The sequence below is a fragment of the Artemia sp. Qi Xiang Cuo genome, chromosome 7 (genome assembly GCF_049724085.1).
Source record: "Artemia sp. Qi Xiang Cuo chromosome 7, ASM4972408v1, whole genome shotgun sequence".
NCBI lineage: Eukaryota > Metazoa > Arthropoda > Branchiopoda > Anostraca > Artemiidae > Artemia > Artemia sp. Qi Xiang Cuo.
In genome coordinates, this window is record NC_142800.1 from 13,097,007 (window position 1) to 13,115,932 (window position 18,926).

General features: G+C 36.9%; 1 protein-coding gene across 1 annotated transcript in view; it reads right to left on the minus strand.

Moving 5' to 3' along the window:
• Positions 1-18,926, minus strand: part of LOC148949972 (papilin-like) — a 191,685-nt gene that overhangs the window by 24,940 nt on the left and 147,819 nt on the right. Inside the window, exon 7 of the mRNA XM_089091751.1 lies at positions 15,105-15,182. Coding sequence (XP_088947877.1) covers positions 15,105-15,182 — 78 coding nt within the window. The remainder of the gene's footprint in view (positions 1-15,104; positions 15,183-18,926) is intronic.

The following is an 18,926-nucleotide window of genomic DNA, read 5'->3' on the forward strand; positions in this document are numbered from 1 at the left end:
TAGACAGAGAATTTGCAGAAGACGCAGTACTATTTTAAAGAAATTATGTGGGAATACTGTTAGGATTAACCGATTGAATACGAAACCATTTGTGCCCACTTGCATATTTTTTCATGAATGACTTTATTAGACAACATAAAAAAGTAATCTCTATGTCTGATAGATTAGTTAATTTTTCATTTTCATTTTTTTTAAGTTGCATAGTTCGCCAGTCGTTCAACTAGTTCGAAAAATTATTTTTATAAATCTATTTTAGGCTTCAACTGATAAAATCATAGTTCTGGGAATAGAATCAATTGATAGAATGGGCAAATGGCTTTTTGGGATAACACCCTCAAAGATTGGGTTCTGGACGAATGTGCTGTGCCATTAAACTGCTTTTCGGTTATTCTTTTCTACAATTTTTTTTCATTTAGGCAATGTTAGGCATTTAGGTAACTTTAACAAACTATGTGCCTAATTGTTCATCTTGCTCCTTCGACAAACAACGGCACAGGGAGAATAAGCTCTTTAGTTCAAAATGATGTGAGTGGATGTACTCGTAACAAAAAGCTACAGACCCCAGATCTAACATCGGCCTTAAAGGTAGCAGTTGGTCCTTGTCGGTACTAGAGCACTTGCTCTACTAAACCCACTCTGAAATTTTTGGAGTTAAACCATATAAGTTTCGAGAGCCCCAGAATAGAGCGGGCAGCGACATTCGGTGACAGGTTTTACGCAGTAACATTGAAGTCAAGCAGTCAAGCTGGATGAAACAAGGCTTTAAGAGCGAAGAATTACTTCCTTCTTTACGACACAATCTGATCTGATGAGCCAAAACCGTCGCTCACTTAAACAACAATCTTTTAGTAATTTATTTGATTCAATGTATCTGTAAAATACAGTAATAGAAATGCTCTGTTAGACTACTTAATGATGGAGATTAAATGGAGATAACGATGGAGATCAAACTTGTAAATCTAAGCGATCTTGTGATCATTAGAACATCATTTAGTTTTAGAATAGGGACAATATAAGTGGTTTTTATATTTAAGGAGAAAAAGGAAAAAGAATCTAGAGAAAGTACAGCCAGAACAGAACTGATAAAGGTGCAACTAACTAAGCACATCAGCGTCGTGGTAGAACGTTTGGGATATTATGCCTATGTAAGCCGAAGAACTTTTTCGCTCCAAGACTCCCCATAATACACTGAGCTTTTAAGGTGTAATAATTTACCCGGCCAGGGAGGTGTTCATGTGACATGGGAACCCGGGGCCTTTTTATCCTCACCATTACAATTCAAACATTGAGTAATGGCTTTACCAAGAGCCTTAATATTTGCCTATATAAACAAGAGTCCAGTCGACTCAAAAGGTCGAAATAGTACGTTAAAAAGACATTGGCAATTCTCTCATCATCATCTTTAACCAACATTTTCACGATTCGCATTGGAACTTGGGAGCAAAAGTATCGTTTTTTCTCAGCCAAGAAGGTTATGTTGCGCAGACGTCATCCTTACACACTTGAACATTTTTATTTGTTTTACTAAATTTTTGATAACATCCGACACTTACGAGCACTTAAACTTGTTACCTATACTACATACCTTGATTTGCTTTGATGATTACTACTAATATAGTCAATTATGATCTGCCGTTAGTTATTTTCATGAAGTCTCAAGATCGGTACACTCTCCACTTTTTGGAAGCAAGGATACAGCACTAGCCTTTTCAATATCCTCTTTGGACCTGCTATGCCTTAACCTGCTTTGATGGTAACTACTGATAAAATGTTAATTATAACTTAATGTTAGTTATTTCCAGGAAGCCTCACGATTGGAATACTCTCCACTTTTTGGAATCAAGGGCACTTTGCTAGCCTTTTCAGTCTCCTGTTTAGCCCTGCCATATTGTTCTGCCATTTTTCCTTGGATGTGGAATTTGAAATTGGGCTATGACAACCAGATGTGCACTTGCCAATGAAGATACACTTAACTCACAAGTGCTGGGATTGTGTGCATGGAACTTATTCTGAACAAAATGAACTATTGGAGCTAGTGCACGTTTCGATGTTGAGATTCCAATTGAGAGGAATAGATCGCATAAGTGTAAATCCTCTTTATCTACAGGTCTACAGCAAAGCAGGATGTCACAGTGAACGAAAAACTGAAGTCACTATGAAGGGAAGTCGTGGACTTTGGTTATTTCCCTGATATATACCAGAGACATACTTTGAGATGGCAGGTTAGAGCGTTTTAAGCAGTTCCAACAATCACAGATGTATTTTGAACGTCCAAACTCGTATGGAGAATAATCAGACATATGAAGGGAATTGTGTTTTATACACAATAATTGGATTAAGCAAGTTCACAAATGAAAGGGCTAGCTGAATTTGAATTTTAGGCCATGCATGATAAAGTTAGTTACCATGACAAGGTTCTACAAACCGATAAAGGACACTTTACTCCATGGCCAGTCCAGCTAAATCTAACTTCTCTGGAAATCTCCATATCTCCAGGACGCTCTGGATATCCAGGAAGAACATCCCTGTCAAAAATCTTCTACAAGATGTCAGTCTGTCCAAGGATTATTTTGGTTAGGCTTCCAAACCAATAAAAGACATTGTGCTGTTGATGAGCCAAGCAAAGACTAACGTCTTCAGAAATGATTCATATCCTTAATTCCATATCTTCAGAACATCCATTTCTAAAAGTCTTCTACTAAATGTCAGTCTGGTCTGATACTTCTTTTTTATTTATTAACTGGTAAAAGAGAATTAGCTGAACAGTCAGCCTGATAAAATCGAACATTTCCAAACATATCCTCATCTCCAAACCATCTCCAGAAACAGACATTCGTCCACAGAAAGGAGAATCCTTAAAAGATTTAATGTTCGTCCCCAGGTTTGTATCCATTCAACGGGTTGCAACGGATAGACGCTATCGCTACCCCTATTTACAAAGCACAGCTACTTCCATAGTTTTAAGCCTAGCCGAATCCTCGAACGGGCATAAGAGCGAGTAGTTAAATACTCACTTGCATTGTCACATTTATAAATAGGGGTACAAGGAGAGAACACCTCAGAAGTAGGTCAGTAAAGATACTTGTAGAATAAGTAATTTAACTAAAAGTAATTTTATCTGCTTTTAAGACAATTTTTATGGTGCTAGGCGGCTAAAAACTCAGGTTTACGATTGACTTCTTCCTAACGAAAAAAAAATATGTTTTACAAGTCTCAGTGGGCTTTGGATTTTATTTTTAACCAACAATATAAAATACTACGGTCATTTCTAATTTTCTAATGTGTTATTGTTATGTCCATTTTCTAATACTTTCAAATATGTTTTTATTCAACAAGCAGTACATAAATACTGACCTACTACATAAAGCTACTAAGTAAAAAGCACAGTTTATAGACAGTAAGCTTATCGCAGATCATTTCTGGGCATCGTGAACAAAAAGCTCCTCCCACTTCTTTCTGCCTTAGCTTGTTTAGCCTGTTTCTGAATATACCAGTAAGCTTATCGCAGATCATTTCTGGTCATCGTGAACAAAAAGCTCCTCCCACTTCTTTCTGCCTTAGCTTGTTTAGCCTGTTTCTTTCCACTCGCACCCCTGTCCGGGTTTTTATAATGGGAGAGATAGAAAATGATCATACTGCTATATTCTGTCTACTGTGGTAAAAAGCTACAAGAATTTTGTTGTCTATTATCTAATGTGTTATTATTCAACAAGGACTACATAAATACTGAGCTACTACATACTGAAATAAGCAAAATACTACAAGCATATTGTCGTCCATTTTCAAATGCGTTATCATTCAATAAGCACTACATACATACGGAACTACTACATACTTCAATAAGCAAAATGCTACAAGCATTTTGTTGTCTACATTTTAATGTGCTATCATTCAATTGCAAGCATATTGTCGTCCATTTTCTAATGTGTTATCATTCAATAAGCACTACATACATACGGAACTACTACATATTAAATAAGCAAAATACTACAAGCATTTTGTTGTCTACTTTTGAATGTGTTATCATTGATCAAGCACTACATACATACGGAACTACTACATATTGAAAAAAGGAAAATGTTAGAAGCATTTTGTTGTCTACTTTCTAATGTGTTATTATTCAACCAGCACTACATATATAGGGAACTACAACATACTGAAATAAACAAAATGCCACAAGATTTTTTTTGCATAGTTTCTAGTGCGTTATTATTCAACAAGCACTACATACATATTGAACTACTACATACTGAAATAAGCAAAATACTACAAGCATTCTTTTGTCTACATTTTAATGTGTTATCATTTAATAAGCACTACGTACATACGGAACTACTACATACTTCAATAAGCAAAATGCTACAAGCATTTTGTTGTCTACTTTTGAATGTGTTGTCATTCATCAAGCACTATATACATACGGAACTACTACATACTGAAATAAGGAAAATGCTACAAGCATTTTGTTGCCTACTTTTTAGTGTGCTATTATTCAACAAGCACTACATATATATTGAACTACCACATACTGAAATAAGCAAAATACTACAAGCATTTTGTTGTCTACTTTCTAATGTGTTATTATCCAGCAAGCACTATCCACGGTTTTAAACTATTCAACAATCAGTATCCTACGAAAATCAAACAGTTCGTGGTAACGAAATGTTTGATGAGCATAGGGTTCATGGTAACGAACCCTATGCTTTCTAAACGCCAGAATATAATTCGTACTTTACTGAAAAAATTCAAATGAATTTACTGAAAAAAAAGTGTGCATTGTCAGTGTAAAATACATATGCTGATATTTCTTCCTTTAAATCTTAATTACTTTTCGATTTCTTAAAGCTATAAAAATGAAAACATTTAAAAAATATTTTTCAGTATAGTACAGATTATATTATGGCTTTTAGAAAGCATAGGGCTTAGAACCCTACTCAGATTAATTTCTGCTCGTTTTGAGTTGGACTTATCTTAATTTCTGTTTTGTTTTGGGTTTCATTTATTTATTGATACTGATTTGTGGTAGTTGTATGCTTGGTAGATTATTTGATTCTATTTTTGTTCGTTTTTTGTTTAATGGAGTTATTTACTTTTCTTTGAAAAACTTATTTTGTAGAAAATTTTTTTCTGATTAATTTCCGTTTGTTTTATATTGACATAGTCTTTTTCAGGGAGAAAGACTGAGCCTCTCCTGAAGTTAAACAACTATCCCTTCCATAAAAACCTTAAATACCCCCTGGGTATTTAACCCTGGGTACTTAAAACCGTTGCTCCTAATCTCTGGGGTTTTTAATCCCAAAGGCCTTGTAATATGATATTTATACTATTTTGAATAGAATGACTATCTCAAAATTTCTTTTACACGCATTTCAGGACAATATGACGTGTGTGTAGGGGGAGAGGGTAGCTGCCCTCTGATCACTTTGACTCTTAAAAAGAGCACTAGATCGTCTTATTACCAATCGCATGAGCCCGCTTCGAAGTTTATATGGCCACGCTTTCTATAAAAACCCTATATGTCCCCAGGGTATAACTTACAACCCTTGCCCTGAGGGCTGGGGGGATTTATTATCCTCAAATACATAATTTCCAGACCTTTCTGGTAGGCTTAACAAATCAAAATTTTGATTGGAAGTGTTTGGGGAAATAGTAGGCGTAAGGGGGGGGGGGGTTGACCTCTGATCACTTTCAACTAATGAAAAAGGCACTAGTCCTCTCAATTCCCAGTCTAATGAGCCCTTTTTGAAGCTTCTACGAAAAAACTTTCTATAAAACCTTATATGCCCCAAGGGCATAACATACAACCCTTGTCCTGAGGGCTATGGGGGTATGGTTGTCATCCTCAAGCACATAATTTCCAGACCTTTCAACTACGTTGAACAAAATGGCCATATCAATATATTGATCGAGAATATTTGGGGAAATGATGGGCGTAGGGAAATTCTCCCTCCGACCAATTTCGACTATTAAAAAGGGCAATATCACTCTCAATATCCAATCGAAAGAACCCTTTTTGAAGTTTTTGCAACAAAAATTTCTATAAGACAGTATTTGCCTCGGGGGCGTAACATACAACCTTAGCCCTGAGGTCTGTGGGGGTTGTCATACTCAAATACATAATTTTTGGACCCTTCAACTACGTTCAACAAAAAGGCTGTATCAAAACGTTGATCGGAAGTGTTTGGGGACATGATGGGCGTGGGGGAGCGGGGGGGGGGGCATTCGCCCTCCAATCGCTTCTGACTATTAATAAGAGCACTAACCCTCTCAATTCCCAAGTGAATGAGTCCTTTTTGAAGTTTCTACGACAACACTGGCAAAGACCTATTTTCTAGAACTTTCAACTACGCTGAACAAAATGGCTATCTCAAAATTTGGATTGGATGTGTTTGGAGAAAGGTGGGCATGAGAGGGGCGTTAGTTGCCCTCCAATCACTTTTGACTATTAAATAGGGCACTAGCCCTTTCAATTTCCAATCGCTTGAGCCTTTTTTGAAGTTTCTACGACAACGCTTTCTATAAAACCTTATATGCCCCTAGGGCATAACTTACAACCCTTGGGCTGAGGGCTGTGGGGGGAGTGTCATCCTCAAAGACATAATTTCCGGACCTTTCAACTACGTTGAATAAAATGGCTATCTCAAAATTTTTATTGGATGTGCTTGGGGAAATGGTGGGTGAGGGAGGGGGTTGGTTGCCCTCCAATCGGTTTCGACTAGCCTATTGAAAGGGGCAATAGCTCTTTCAATTTCCAATTGAATGAGCCTTTTTTGAAGTATCTACAACAACAACATTTCCTAAAGGGTGGGCGTGAGAGGGGGGTTAGTTGCCCTCCAATCACTTCTTACTATTAAAAAGGACAATAGACCTTTTGATTACCAATCGAACGAGCCCTTTTTGAAGTCTCTACGAAAACGCTGTCTACAAAAACCTTATATGCCCCCAGCGCATAAATTACAACCCTTGCCTTGAGCGGTTTGGGGGGTTTGTCATCCTCAAAGACATAATCTTCAGAACTTTCAACTACGTTGAGGAAAATGCCTATCTCAAATTTTAATTGGATGTGTTAAGGGAAATGGTGGGCTTGAGAGGGGGGTTAGTTGCTCTCCAATCACTTTCGACTATTCAAAAGGGCACTAGCCCTTTCAATTTCCATTCAAATGAGCTTTTTTTGAAGTTTCTACGACAACACTTTCTATAAAACCTTATATGCCCCCAGGGCATAACTTACAACCCTTGTCCTGAGGGCTCTGAGGGGGTTATCATCCTCAAAGACCTAATTGCCAGAACTTTCAACTACGTTGAACAAAATGAATATATCAAATTTTGATTGCACGTGTTTGGGGGAATGGTGGGCGTGAGAGGGGGGTTAGTTGCCCACCAATTACTTCCAACTATTAAAAAAAGGCACTAGCCCTTTCAATTTCCATTCGAGTGAGCCCTATTTGAAGCTTTTACGACAACGCTTTCTATATAAAACTTATATGCCACAAGAGTATAGCTTACAACTTTTGCTCTAGGGACTGCAGGGGAAGTTTCATCCTCAAAGACGTGTTGTCTGGACGTTTCAACTACATTTAACAGACTTCCTATACAAAAACGTTTATTGGATGTTTCTGTGAAAACGGAGAGCGTGAGAGGGGGGTTAGTTGAGCTTCAATCGCTTTCGACTACTAAAAAAGGCACTAGCCCTTTCAATTTCCAATCGAGTGAGCCCTATTTGAAGCTTTTACGACAACGCTTTCTATAGAAACCTTATATGCCCTAGGGGCATAACTTACAGCCCTTGCCCTGAGGGCTGTAGGGGGAGTTTCATCCTCAAAGACATAATTTCCGGACCTTTCAACTACGTTGAACAAAATTGCTATCTCAAAATTTTGATTGGATGTGTTTGGGAAAACGGAGGGCGTGAGAGGGGGGTTAGTTGAGCTTCAATCGCTTTCGACTACTAAAAAGGGCACTAGCCCTTTCAACTTCCAATCGAATGAGCCCTTTTTGAAGTCTCTGCGAAAACACTGTCTACAAAAACCTTATATGCCCCCACGACATAAATTGCAACCCTTGTCCTGAGCGGTTTGGGGGGTTGGTCATCCTCAAAGACATAATCTTCAGAACTTTCACCTACGTTGAAGAAAATGCCTATCTCATAATTTTAATTAGATGCTTTAGGGGAAATGGTGGGTGTGAGGGGGGGGGGGGTAGTTTCTCTCCAATCACTTTCGACTATTAAAAAGGCACTTGCCCTTTCAATTTCCGATCAAATGAGCTTTTGTTGAAGTTTCTATGACAAATCTTTCTATAAAAACCTTATATGCCCCCAGGTCATTTCTTACAACCCTTGCCCTGAGGGCTCTAGGGGGGGTTATCATCCTCAAAGACCTAATTCCCAGAACTTTTAACTGCGCTGAACAAAATGAATATCTCAAAATTTTGATTTCATGTGTTTGGAGAAATAGTGGGCGTGAGAGACGGGTTAGTTGCCCTCTAATTACTTTCAACTATTAAAAAAAGGCACTAGCCCTTTCAATTTCCTATCGACTGAGCCCTTTTTGAAGCTTTTACGACAAAGCTTTCTATAGAGACCTTATATGCCCCAGGCCATAACTTACAACCCTTGCCCTGAGGGCTGTAGGGGGAGTTTCATCCTCAAAGACATAATTTCCGGACCTTTCAACTACGTTGAACAGAATGTCTATCTCAAAATTTTGATTGGATGTGTTTGGGAAAATGGTGGGCGTGAGAGGCGGGTTAGTTGCCCTCCAATCACTTTTGCCTATTAAAAAGGGCACTAGCCCTTTCAATTTCCAATCAAATGAGCTTTTTTTGAAGTTTCTACGAAATATCTTTCTATAAAAACCTTATATGCCCCTAGGGCATAACTTAAAACCCTTTACTTGACGAATCTGAGGGGTTTAGCATCCTAAAAGACCTAATTTCTAGAACTTTCAACTACGCTGAACAAAATGGATGTATCAAAATTTTGATTGGATGTGTATGGGGAAATGGTGGGCGTGAGAGGGGGGTTAGTTGCCCTCCAATTATTTTTAACTATGAAAAAGGGCACTAGCCCTTTGAATTTCCAATCGAGTGAGCCCTTTTTCATGTTTCTTAGACAAAGCTTTCAATAAAAACCTTATATGTCCCCAGGGCATAACTTACGGCCCTTACCCAGGGCTGTGGGGGGGGTGTCATCCTCAAAGACCTAATTTCCAGAACATTCAATTTGATTAAATTTGTTTTTGGAAAAAGGGGGCGTGAGAGGGGATTAGTTGCCCTACAATCACTTTCGACTATTAAAAAGGGCACTAGCCCTTTGAATTTCCAATCGAATGATTCCTTTGTGAAGTGTCTAAGACAAAGCTTTCTATAAAAACCTTATATTCCCCCAGGGCATAATTTACAACCCTTTCCCTGAGGGCTGTGGGAGTAGTGTCCTCCTCAAAAGCATAAGATCTATCTGGAAATCAGCTACGTTGAACAAAATGGCTATCTCAAAATCTTGATTGGATGTGTTTGGGGAAATGGTGGGCGTGGAAGGGGTGTTAGTTGCCTTCCAATCTCTTTCGACCGTTATAGAGGGCACTAGTATTTCCAATTTCCAATCGAATGAGCCCTTTTCGAAGTTTCTACGACAACTCCTTCTATACGAAGTGCCCTGGTCTAGAAAAAAAACAACAATACTTTGTGCCAACATCATTCTTTACTTAGGCAGCGCATGCGCTGCCTATGATTAACGGCCTTTGTGATTAAGGGGTCATTCTTGAAGAATTGAAAATAAAAATTCGAACCTTAGCGTAAAGAACGAGGTATTGACAAGGGGGGCGATCCCCCTAATATACGTAATAAAAATATACGAATATAGAAGTTCGTTACGTAAGTTATTTCGTAAGTTACGCATATTTATTACTAATAAAAACATTCTTAAATAAAATTAAACAGCTTTCGATAAAGCCATTTAGCCAAAAAAAAAAGTAAAATTAATATGCAAGTTTCGTTTTAATTATTCATGTACGGTGAGCCAAAATCAAAAGCGACATTAAAAATTAAAATGAACAGAAATTATTCCATATTTGAAAGGGGCTATCCCCTCCTCAACGCCTCGCTCTTTACGCTAAGTTTGACTCTTTCTCACAACTCTATTTTTTTTTTAAATAAAAACTTTAGCGCAAAGAGCGAGGCGTTGAGGAGGGGACAGCCCCTTTCAAACACGGAATAATTTCTGTTCGTTTTAAGTTTTAATGTTGCTTTTGATTTTGGCTCACCGTAAATGAATAATTAAAACGAAACTTGCATATTAATTTTACTTTTTTTTGCTTTTTTTTGCATAACTTACAGCACTTACCCTGAGGGCTGTGGGGGGGTGTCATCCTCAAAGACCTAATTTCCAGAACATTCAATTTGATTAAATTTATTTTTGGAAAAGGTGGGCGTGAGAGGGGGTTAGTTGCCCTCCAATCACTTTCGACTATTAAAAAGGGCACTAGCCCTTTGAATTTCCTATCGAATAATTCCTTTGTGATGTGTCTAAGACAAAGCTTTCTATAAAAACCTTATATTCCCCCAGGGCATAACTTACAACCCTTGCCCTGAGGGCTGTGGGAGTAGTGTCCTCCTCAAAAGCATAAGATCTATCTGGAAATCAGCTACGTTGAACAAAATGGCTATCTAAAAATTTGGATTGGATGTGTTTGGGGATATAGTGGGCGTGGAAGGGGTGTTAGTTGCCTTCCAATCTCTTTCGACTGTTAAAAAGGGCACTAGTCATTCCAATTTCCAATCAAATGAGCCCTTTTCGAAGTTTCTACGACAACTCCTTCTATACGAAGTGCCCTGGTCTAGAAAAAAAACAACAATACACTGTGCCAACATCATTCTTTACTTAGGCAGCGCATGCGCTGCCTATGATTAACGGCCTTTGTGATTAAGGGGTCATTCTTGAAGAATTGGAAAAAAATTCGAACCTTAGCGTAAAGAACGAGGTATTGACTAGGGGGGCGATCCCCCTAATATATGTAATAAAAATATACGAATATAGAAGTTCGTTACGTAAGTTATTTCGTAAGTTACGCATATTTATTAATAATAAAATCGTTCGTAAATAAAATTAAACAACTTTCGAGAAAGCCATTTGGCCAAAAAAAAAGTAAAATTAATATGCAAGTTTCGTTTTAATTATTCACGTACGGTGAGCCAAAATCAAAAGCGACAATAAAACTTAAAACGAACAGAAATTATTCCGTATTTGAAAGGGGCTGTCCCCTCCTCAACGCCTCGCTCTTTACGCTAAAGTTTGACTCTTTCTCAAAACTCTATTATTTTTTTTTTACAATAAAAACTTTAGCGTAAAGAACGAGGCGTCGAGGAGGGGACAGCCCCTTTCAAATACGGAATAGTTTTTGTTCGTTTTAAGTTATAATGTCGCTGCTTACTTTCAGTTAAAAAATTTTGCTTTTTTTTATTTAATTACAAATAGTGTCCAAATAGGGAGCAATCTAATTTTGAAGTTTTGAGGGCAGGAGCATTCATATTTCTAAGGAACAGGCGTATGCAGCTCATTAAAGTAACTACGCGGAAAATTGCAGAAAATTACGCCTCTTTTTCTGTAAACTCCAAATAGGGAATAATCTAATTTTAAAGTGTTAAAAGCGGGAACGTTTATTGTTCTGTAGAGCAAGTATATGCAGAACAACATTGGCTCGACTAACGCTTCACTACCCCATTAAACTTATTTATGAAGCTGAAATATGCGCGAAATATTTGAAGATGTTTCTTAACAGGAATACAGATCAGCAGATCATGTTTTTAAATTTTACAGAAGCATGTTACATTATTCAGTTAAAACTAGTATTAGGCTTATGAAGCCTGTATAGATACTGATGCAAATTTTGGCTGGCATGATTTTTTGTATATTAAAATAGCTATTTACATAATAGTTAAATATGTTATACATGGAATAACATATACAATCAAATATAATATATTATTTACAGTATAATATTATATATTACCAGAATTTTAAAAAAAATTTCTTCAGAATTATAAGGTTGAAAAAAATAAATGTTAAAAAAAATCTTAAATTTCAGAGATTTCCAGGAATTAATACCAGTAGGCCTATATATTAAACATTCAGTTTACTTTTATTAATTCTTTTTTTTTTACCCATATTGATTATTATAGTGTTCTATTTTTTGATTTTTTGTCAATTTTTTGGAAAATTATTAGATACTGTTTAAAATACATATATTCAAAGAGTTCGTGGTAACGAACTGCAAGTAAGGATCGACCCGGCTCAGTAGTAACCGAAACTCTAAAAAACAGAATTTCGATACTAATAGATGCATCAAAAGAATCAGATTCTTATGCTGATGTCAAATATATATATTTCATCAAGTTTAGTCTTACCCATCAAAAGTTGCGTGCCTGAGAAATTTGCCCTATTTTCGAAAAAAGGGGGGACCACCCCCTAAAAGTCATACAACTCTATTAAAAATACTACTCTGGGAGTCATCGTATTAGAAAATCCTATCGATATGTTTTCAAGCTCCATATACAAAAATGGAGAATCTAGTATTTTTTGTCAAGAAGAAGATTACAGATGTCAGTTTTTTGTTTTTTTTTTCAGGGGTGATCCTATCGCTCCCAGTGGTCCTAGAATATCACAGAAGGGCTCATTCGAACAGAAATTGAAAGTTCTAGTGCCTTTTGAATTTACCAAAAAATGGAGGGCAACTAGGCCCCCTCCCACACTCATTTTTCCCCAATGTTACCAATAAAAATTTTGAGATAGCCATTTGGTTCAGCATGGTCGAAAATGCAATAACTATGTCTCCAAGGACGACTTAATCCACCACAGTCCCTGGGGGAAGGGCTGCAAGTTGTGAACTTTGCCAAACGTTTACATATAGTATTGGTTATTGGGAAGTATACAGAAGTTTTCAGGGGGATTTTTCTGGTAGTTGGGGGGGTCAGGGGTTATGTGAGAGGAGCTTTCCATTGAGGATGTTTTCGTGGGGGAAGGGACATTGTTATGAAGGGGCGCCGGATTTCCCAGGATTATTTAAAAAAACAATCAGAAATTAAATTAAAAAAAAAATTCAACTGAAAGTAAGGAGCAACATCAAAACTTAAAACGAACAAAATTATTACGTATATGATTGGTTTCGCCCCCTTGTCATTTACCTCGCTCTTTACGGTAAAGATTTTTTTGTACTTTCATCAGAGCTATTTATGCTAATTAGCGGCCTTTGTGATTTAGGGGTCATTCTCAAGGAATTAGAACTAGATTTGAACTTTAGCGTAAGGAGCGAGGCGTTGAGGAGGGGACAGCCCCTCTGTTCGTTTTAATGTCGCTCCTTACTTTCAGTTAAAAAAAACTTCTTTTTTTATTTAATTTTTAAATAGAACGTAAACGACACAATAGGCTTCAGAAGATTTACGTGGGAGGGTAGTATCCAGATTCGTGTTTGTAGTAATTCTTGTTTGTTTCAAGTTTGACTTGAATTTTAATTTTAATTTTTACTTGTTTTAGGATTTATTTATTCACCGAGATCAGTATCTATTATTTTTATGTTTGACGTGATTATTTATTCTACTTTGTGTTCGTTTTAGGTTATTATTTGATAGTAATTTCTGCTCGTCTTAAGTATTAAATACCTCTTTACTTTTCTTTGAAAAGCTTGGTTTTGGAAAACTTTTATTTTTAATTAACTCCACAAAACATATATGGATGTCCTATGTGCCGCAATTGGTCCACGAGGAACTATTTGATTTGAGCGTAATATATTATAATAGTTGAAACATTTGAAAATACAATATCATGTTATTACTTTTGACTCAGGGATGACAAATAATACTTTGTATTTGCTTTTTGAAGCCATACCCATAGGGATAAATACGTGTTTTGCATACACAATCAAATCTATTGCCAGTCTTTGCTCAATATTCAATTTACTAGAGGCATAAAAATTCTATTCCCTTTTTGTAAAATGGCCTGCATTGGAGACACTAAAATAAATTGCACTTTTTGGTCTTTAATATACATTTTCGGGAAACTAAGTTGGCGCAAGGCCAACTTTTAACTAACTTGCCTCCTATTATTCTTTGAAAAGAAGTCCTCGGGCATTTAAGACGAAAAATAGTTTGAACTTGAAAAGCTGAAATATCCACCATTCAGTGTTAAAAAACAAATCGGAAAAATTCCAAAAGATTTTCATCCTTATTTCAGATACTAACTCCCCCCCCCCTTCTCTCTCGAATTTAGTTCAAAGACCACACTAATAGAGTTTACTGAAAACTTACACATTTTTGGGAGCTTCTTATCAGGTTGTATTTATTGTTCACCATGATATTCAATTCTTACTGTTATTGCTATCCGTTCAAACGCTCGACTCGGTCTTGGATCGTGTTCGAAAGATTTTTCGACCAATCAAAATTTAGGGTTCAAAGAGTGTGAGACTTAGTCCAAAACTGAGTCCAGCGTCTGAACGTCATATAACTGAAATTGTATCTATTCCGTGCATTAAGATACATTAGCCGTTTATTAACAGTGTAATAACAATGACGTGTATTAGCCGCGTAAACCAATGGCTTGTCACTGACTGACAGAGTCCCGACCCCCCGTTGATGCTAATATCGAATCACAAGGTATCACAAGGTTTGTACTAGTCCTCAAGGTGCATATGTGGTATTCGTAGAACTAAATGGATATATTGACGCGACTGAAAATTGATACGACCCATAAAGGCTGTATCCAGGAGGGGGGAGGGGTAGGGGGTTTGAATCCCCCCAAAATGTTTGTCCGACTCGTAAAAACGTAACAAAAATGAATATAAACAAACTTTGATGTGTTAAAAAAAATTATAGCCCCCCCCCCCTCGAAAAAATCCTTTTGTAGACCCTCCCCTCCCCCCGAAAAAAGTCCTGGATACGACCCTGCGACCCAGTGCATTTAAGACGTGTATTAGTTGTTAATATGTATATTTGTACAGGGATTAAGACAACAGCTAAATAAACAAAGAAAAGATGTGTTAAAATAAGAGCTGTTTCACTCCTAGAAGACCATCACCGTCCTTACATGCGTCATCACAAAATGACTTGGTAAATACCTGTTTTTGAGAATCTTCATCCCTTGAAAGACCATTGTCAGGATCGTGGCTTAAAAGAAGTGGCAGTTCCGACAGTCTCTGTATCGGAATATATAATTGTTAAATGCACATGGTTAGAATAAGACAAAGCTTGAAAACTGATAAGCACACCAAAGCATATTTAGTTTAGTAATAATAAGTTTAAAAAGGGAGGGACATTATACAATTAGATATACAGTATTGTGTTTTTAAAAGGCTTTACTGGGGGGGGGGGGGGTCATAATTCAAATAATCAAACTTTATAGCAGGACAACAAAAAGCACTAGTAAACAGCCCCTCCCCCTAAAAACAGTACCAGGATAATATATCTTAGGAGTAACAGTGTAGTGTAGTTTATCCCCTCTTCTGAACATGTTATGATAACCTAATTCTTACTTTATCAATTAAGAAAAAAATTATATTTATTGGATTTTTCATATTCACTTCCAGTTTAACTGCATTCCAGCACTACTTCTAGATATAGCCACAGGCAGGGATATGCCCAGGAGGACCACGGGGCCCATCTTCCTCTGGAATCCTAAATTTCCCCGAATTTAAGGGCACTTCCTATTCAAATTATTAAATAACTTTTTTGCTATGTGTCCCCCTTTCGATTCAAACTAAACTCCAACTATTTCTGTATTTAAGCAAAGGAGGTTTAACCAATCTTGATAAAAGAAGAATCTTTTAATATCTTGAGACCCAAGGATTGGAGCAACTGATTTTACTCATTTCATTTAAAACAGTGGATTATAAACACCATGCTGAGACAAAGTGTTTAATAAACACCTCCTGAATTACTTTAGCCAAGTTATGCCCATTACCCTCTTCAAAAAAAGTTATTGCAGTTTCTAAAAGTTATTGCAGATTTGCAAGAGGTTACGAACGATTTCGTTGTCTCCTTACAAGGCCGTATCGAGGAGGGTTTGGGGGGTTTTACCCCCCCCCCCTAAAAAAAAATTATCCGACTCGTAAAAACGCATCACAAATGAATGTAAAAAATGATGTGTTTTTATTATTTTTTTTTCCCTCGAGATGAACCTTCCTTGTACAAACAGCTATCTGTTAACAACAAAAGAAAAACCCTTAAAAAATTTCTTTTATTTTCGTGCGCTCCTGTAAAATTCGTATCCCTTAACATACCACCTTTTGAGTTGCGGCAGCTGAAATCAAGAAAGGAGCGACCCGGCTAAATAGTAACCAAAACTCTAACAAATAGAATTTTGATTCCAATAGATACATCAAAAGAATCGAATGTCTATGTTGATTTCAAATATATAAGTTTCATTAAGTTTAGTCTTACCCATCAAAAGTAAGGAGCCTGAGAAAAATTCGAAAAAAGAGGGAAACACCCCCTTAGAGTCATAGAATCTTAATGAAAATCACACCATGTAAGATTCAGCATATGAGAGAACCCTACTGTAGAGGTTTCAAGCTCCTATCTGCAAAAATATAGAATTTTGTACTTTTTGCCAGAAGAAAGATCACGGATGCGTGTTTATTTGTTTTGTTTTTTCCAGGGATGATCGTATCGACCCGATGGTCCTAGAATATCGCATGAGGGCTCATTCAAATGAAAATTAAAAGTTCTAGTGTCCTTTTTAAGCGACCAAAAAAATTGGAGGGCCACTAGGCCCCTTCCCACGCTCATTTTTTCACAAAGTCACCGGATCAAAATATTGAGACAGCCATTTTGTTCAGCATAGTCAAAAAATTTAATAACTATATCTTTGAGGGTGACTTCCTCCCCCACAGTCCTCGGGGGAAGGGCTGCAAGCTATGAACTTTACCCATTGTTTACGTATAGTATTGGTTATTGGGAAGTTTACAGACGTTTTCAGGGGTGTTTTTTTCTGATAGGAGGGGGGTCGGGGGAGGGGGTTACATGGGAGGATCTTACCATGGGGGAATTTTTCATGGAGGAAGAGAATTTTTTACGAGGGGGGCGCCGGATTTTCCAACATTATATTGAAAAACGATCAAAAATTAAATGAAAAAACAAGGTTTTTAACTGAAAGTAAGGAGCAGCATTAAAACTTAAAACTAACAAATTATTATGTATATGAGGGGGTTCGGCCCCTCGTCAATACCTCGCTATTTACGCTAAATTTTTTTAGAACTTTCGAAAGAGCTATTTATTCTAATTAAACGGCCTTTGTGATTCATAGGTCATTCTTAAAGAATTGGAACAAAATTAAAACTTTAGCGTAAAGAGCGAGTTATTGACGAGGCGGTGAACCCGCTCATATACGTAATAATTTCTATTCATTTTAAGTTGTAATCTTGCTCCTTACTTTCGGTTGAAATCTTGTTTTTTATTTAATTTTTGATTGTTTTTTTAAATCGTGAAAAAATTCTCTTCCGCGGAAGAGAATTGAAATTTGAATCGAAAATTCTCTTCCGCGGAAGAGAAATAGTGCTGGGAAATCCGCGGATTTCCCAGCATTATTTCTCTTCCGCGGAAGAGAATTTTCGATTCAAATTTCAATTCTCTTCCGCGGAAGAGAATTTTTTCACGAAGGGGGTGCCGGATTTCCCAGCATTATTTAAAAAACGATCAGAAATTAAATAAAAAAACAAGTTTTTTTTTTAACTGAAAGTAAGGAGCAACATTAAAACTTAAAACGAACAGAAATTATTGCGTATATGAGGGGGTTCGACCCCTAGTCAATACCACGCTATTTAATCTAAGTTTTTTTTTTAGTATTTTCGAAAGAGCTATTTATTCTAATTAAACGGCCTTTGTGATTCAGAGGCCATTCTTAAAGAATTTTTTCTTTAAGAATGGAACAAAATTAGAACTTTAGCGTAAAGAGCGAGTTATTGACGAGGCGGTGAACCCGCTCATATACGTAATAATTACTGTTCATTTTAAGCTGTAATCTTGCTCCTTGCTTTCTGTTGAAAAAACTTGTTTTTTATTTATTTAATAAGCATAAAAAGCCAATTCATATGACGTATCTACTGTTATCAAAATTAGGCCAAAATAGGCCAAGACTTTTTTTTCAATTTGCTATTATGCTTCCATGGTTTTTCCTTGTTCTGCTGTCTTTCCTTTGTTTTCCTCATAATTAGTATTTACTTCCTGATTACCCAAGGACTTGGCCCCCTTGCCCCCCTTACGGGCACCCTTGTGGCAATTAATGACTTGAAACTAACGTTTCCTATTAATGCCTGGAACTTTAAAAATACTAAGCACCAGGAAATCCTAATGCCTCTTTCAAGGCCGGAAGGGGAAGGGGGCCATACCTCCTTCCCCCTGGATACTGCCTTGACCTCACTTCTTTGTTTCCTAAGCCCCATTTCAAAGTGTTGCTTAACAAGAGGCTTTACAAAAAAAAAAAAAAAAATGTCGAAATCAGGTAATAGCCATAGGTCAATTTTCCAGCCAATTCTTCCAGAATTCGCCAATGTGAATATACACTACTTTTAATTGGAAGACTTACAAGTCCCATTCTTTTTTTATACCCAGCCAACTGAACGACATATACCCCCCCCCTCGGTAAATACCCCCCGTGGAAAATAAGGCTTTCCAAATTTGAAAATTGTATTTGAGCTTTGTTGTTTTTTTTTCCGTAAGGGGAAAGAATTTTGGTACTTGTTTATTATACACCACTCACTCAAGTTTACGCTGTGTAAAGCTCGTGAACAAACCGGTTTCTTCGTTAGTTTCTTTCAGCTAAGCGTGAGACAAAAACAAAGACAAGAGACAGAATAAACGGTAAATATATAATTTGGGCTAAATATTTGCACAAAAGGAAAGGGGGTAAAGTATTTGGACAGTTTGAAGTCAGAAAACAATTC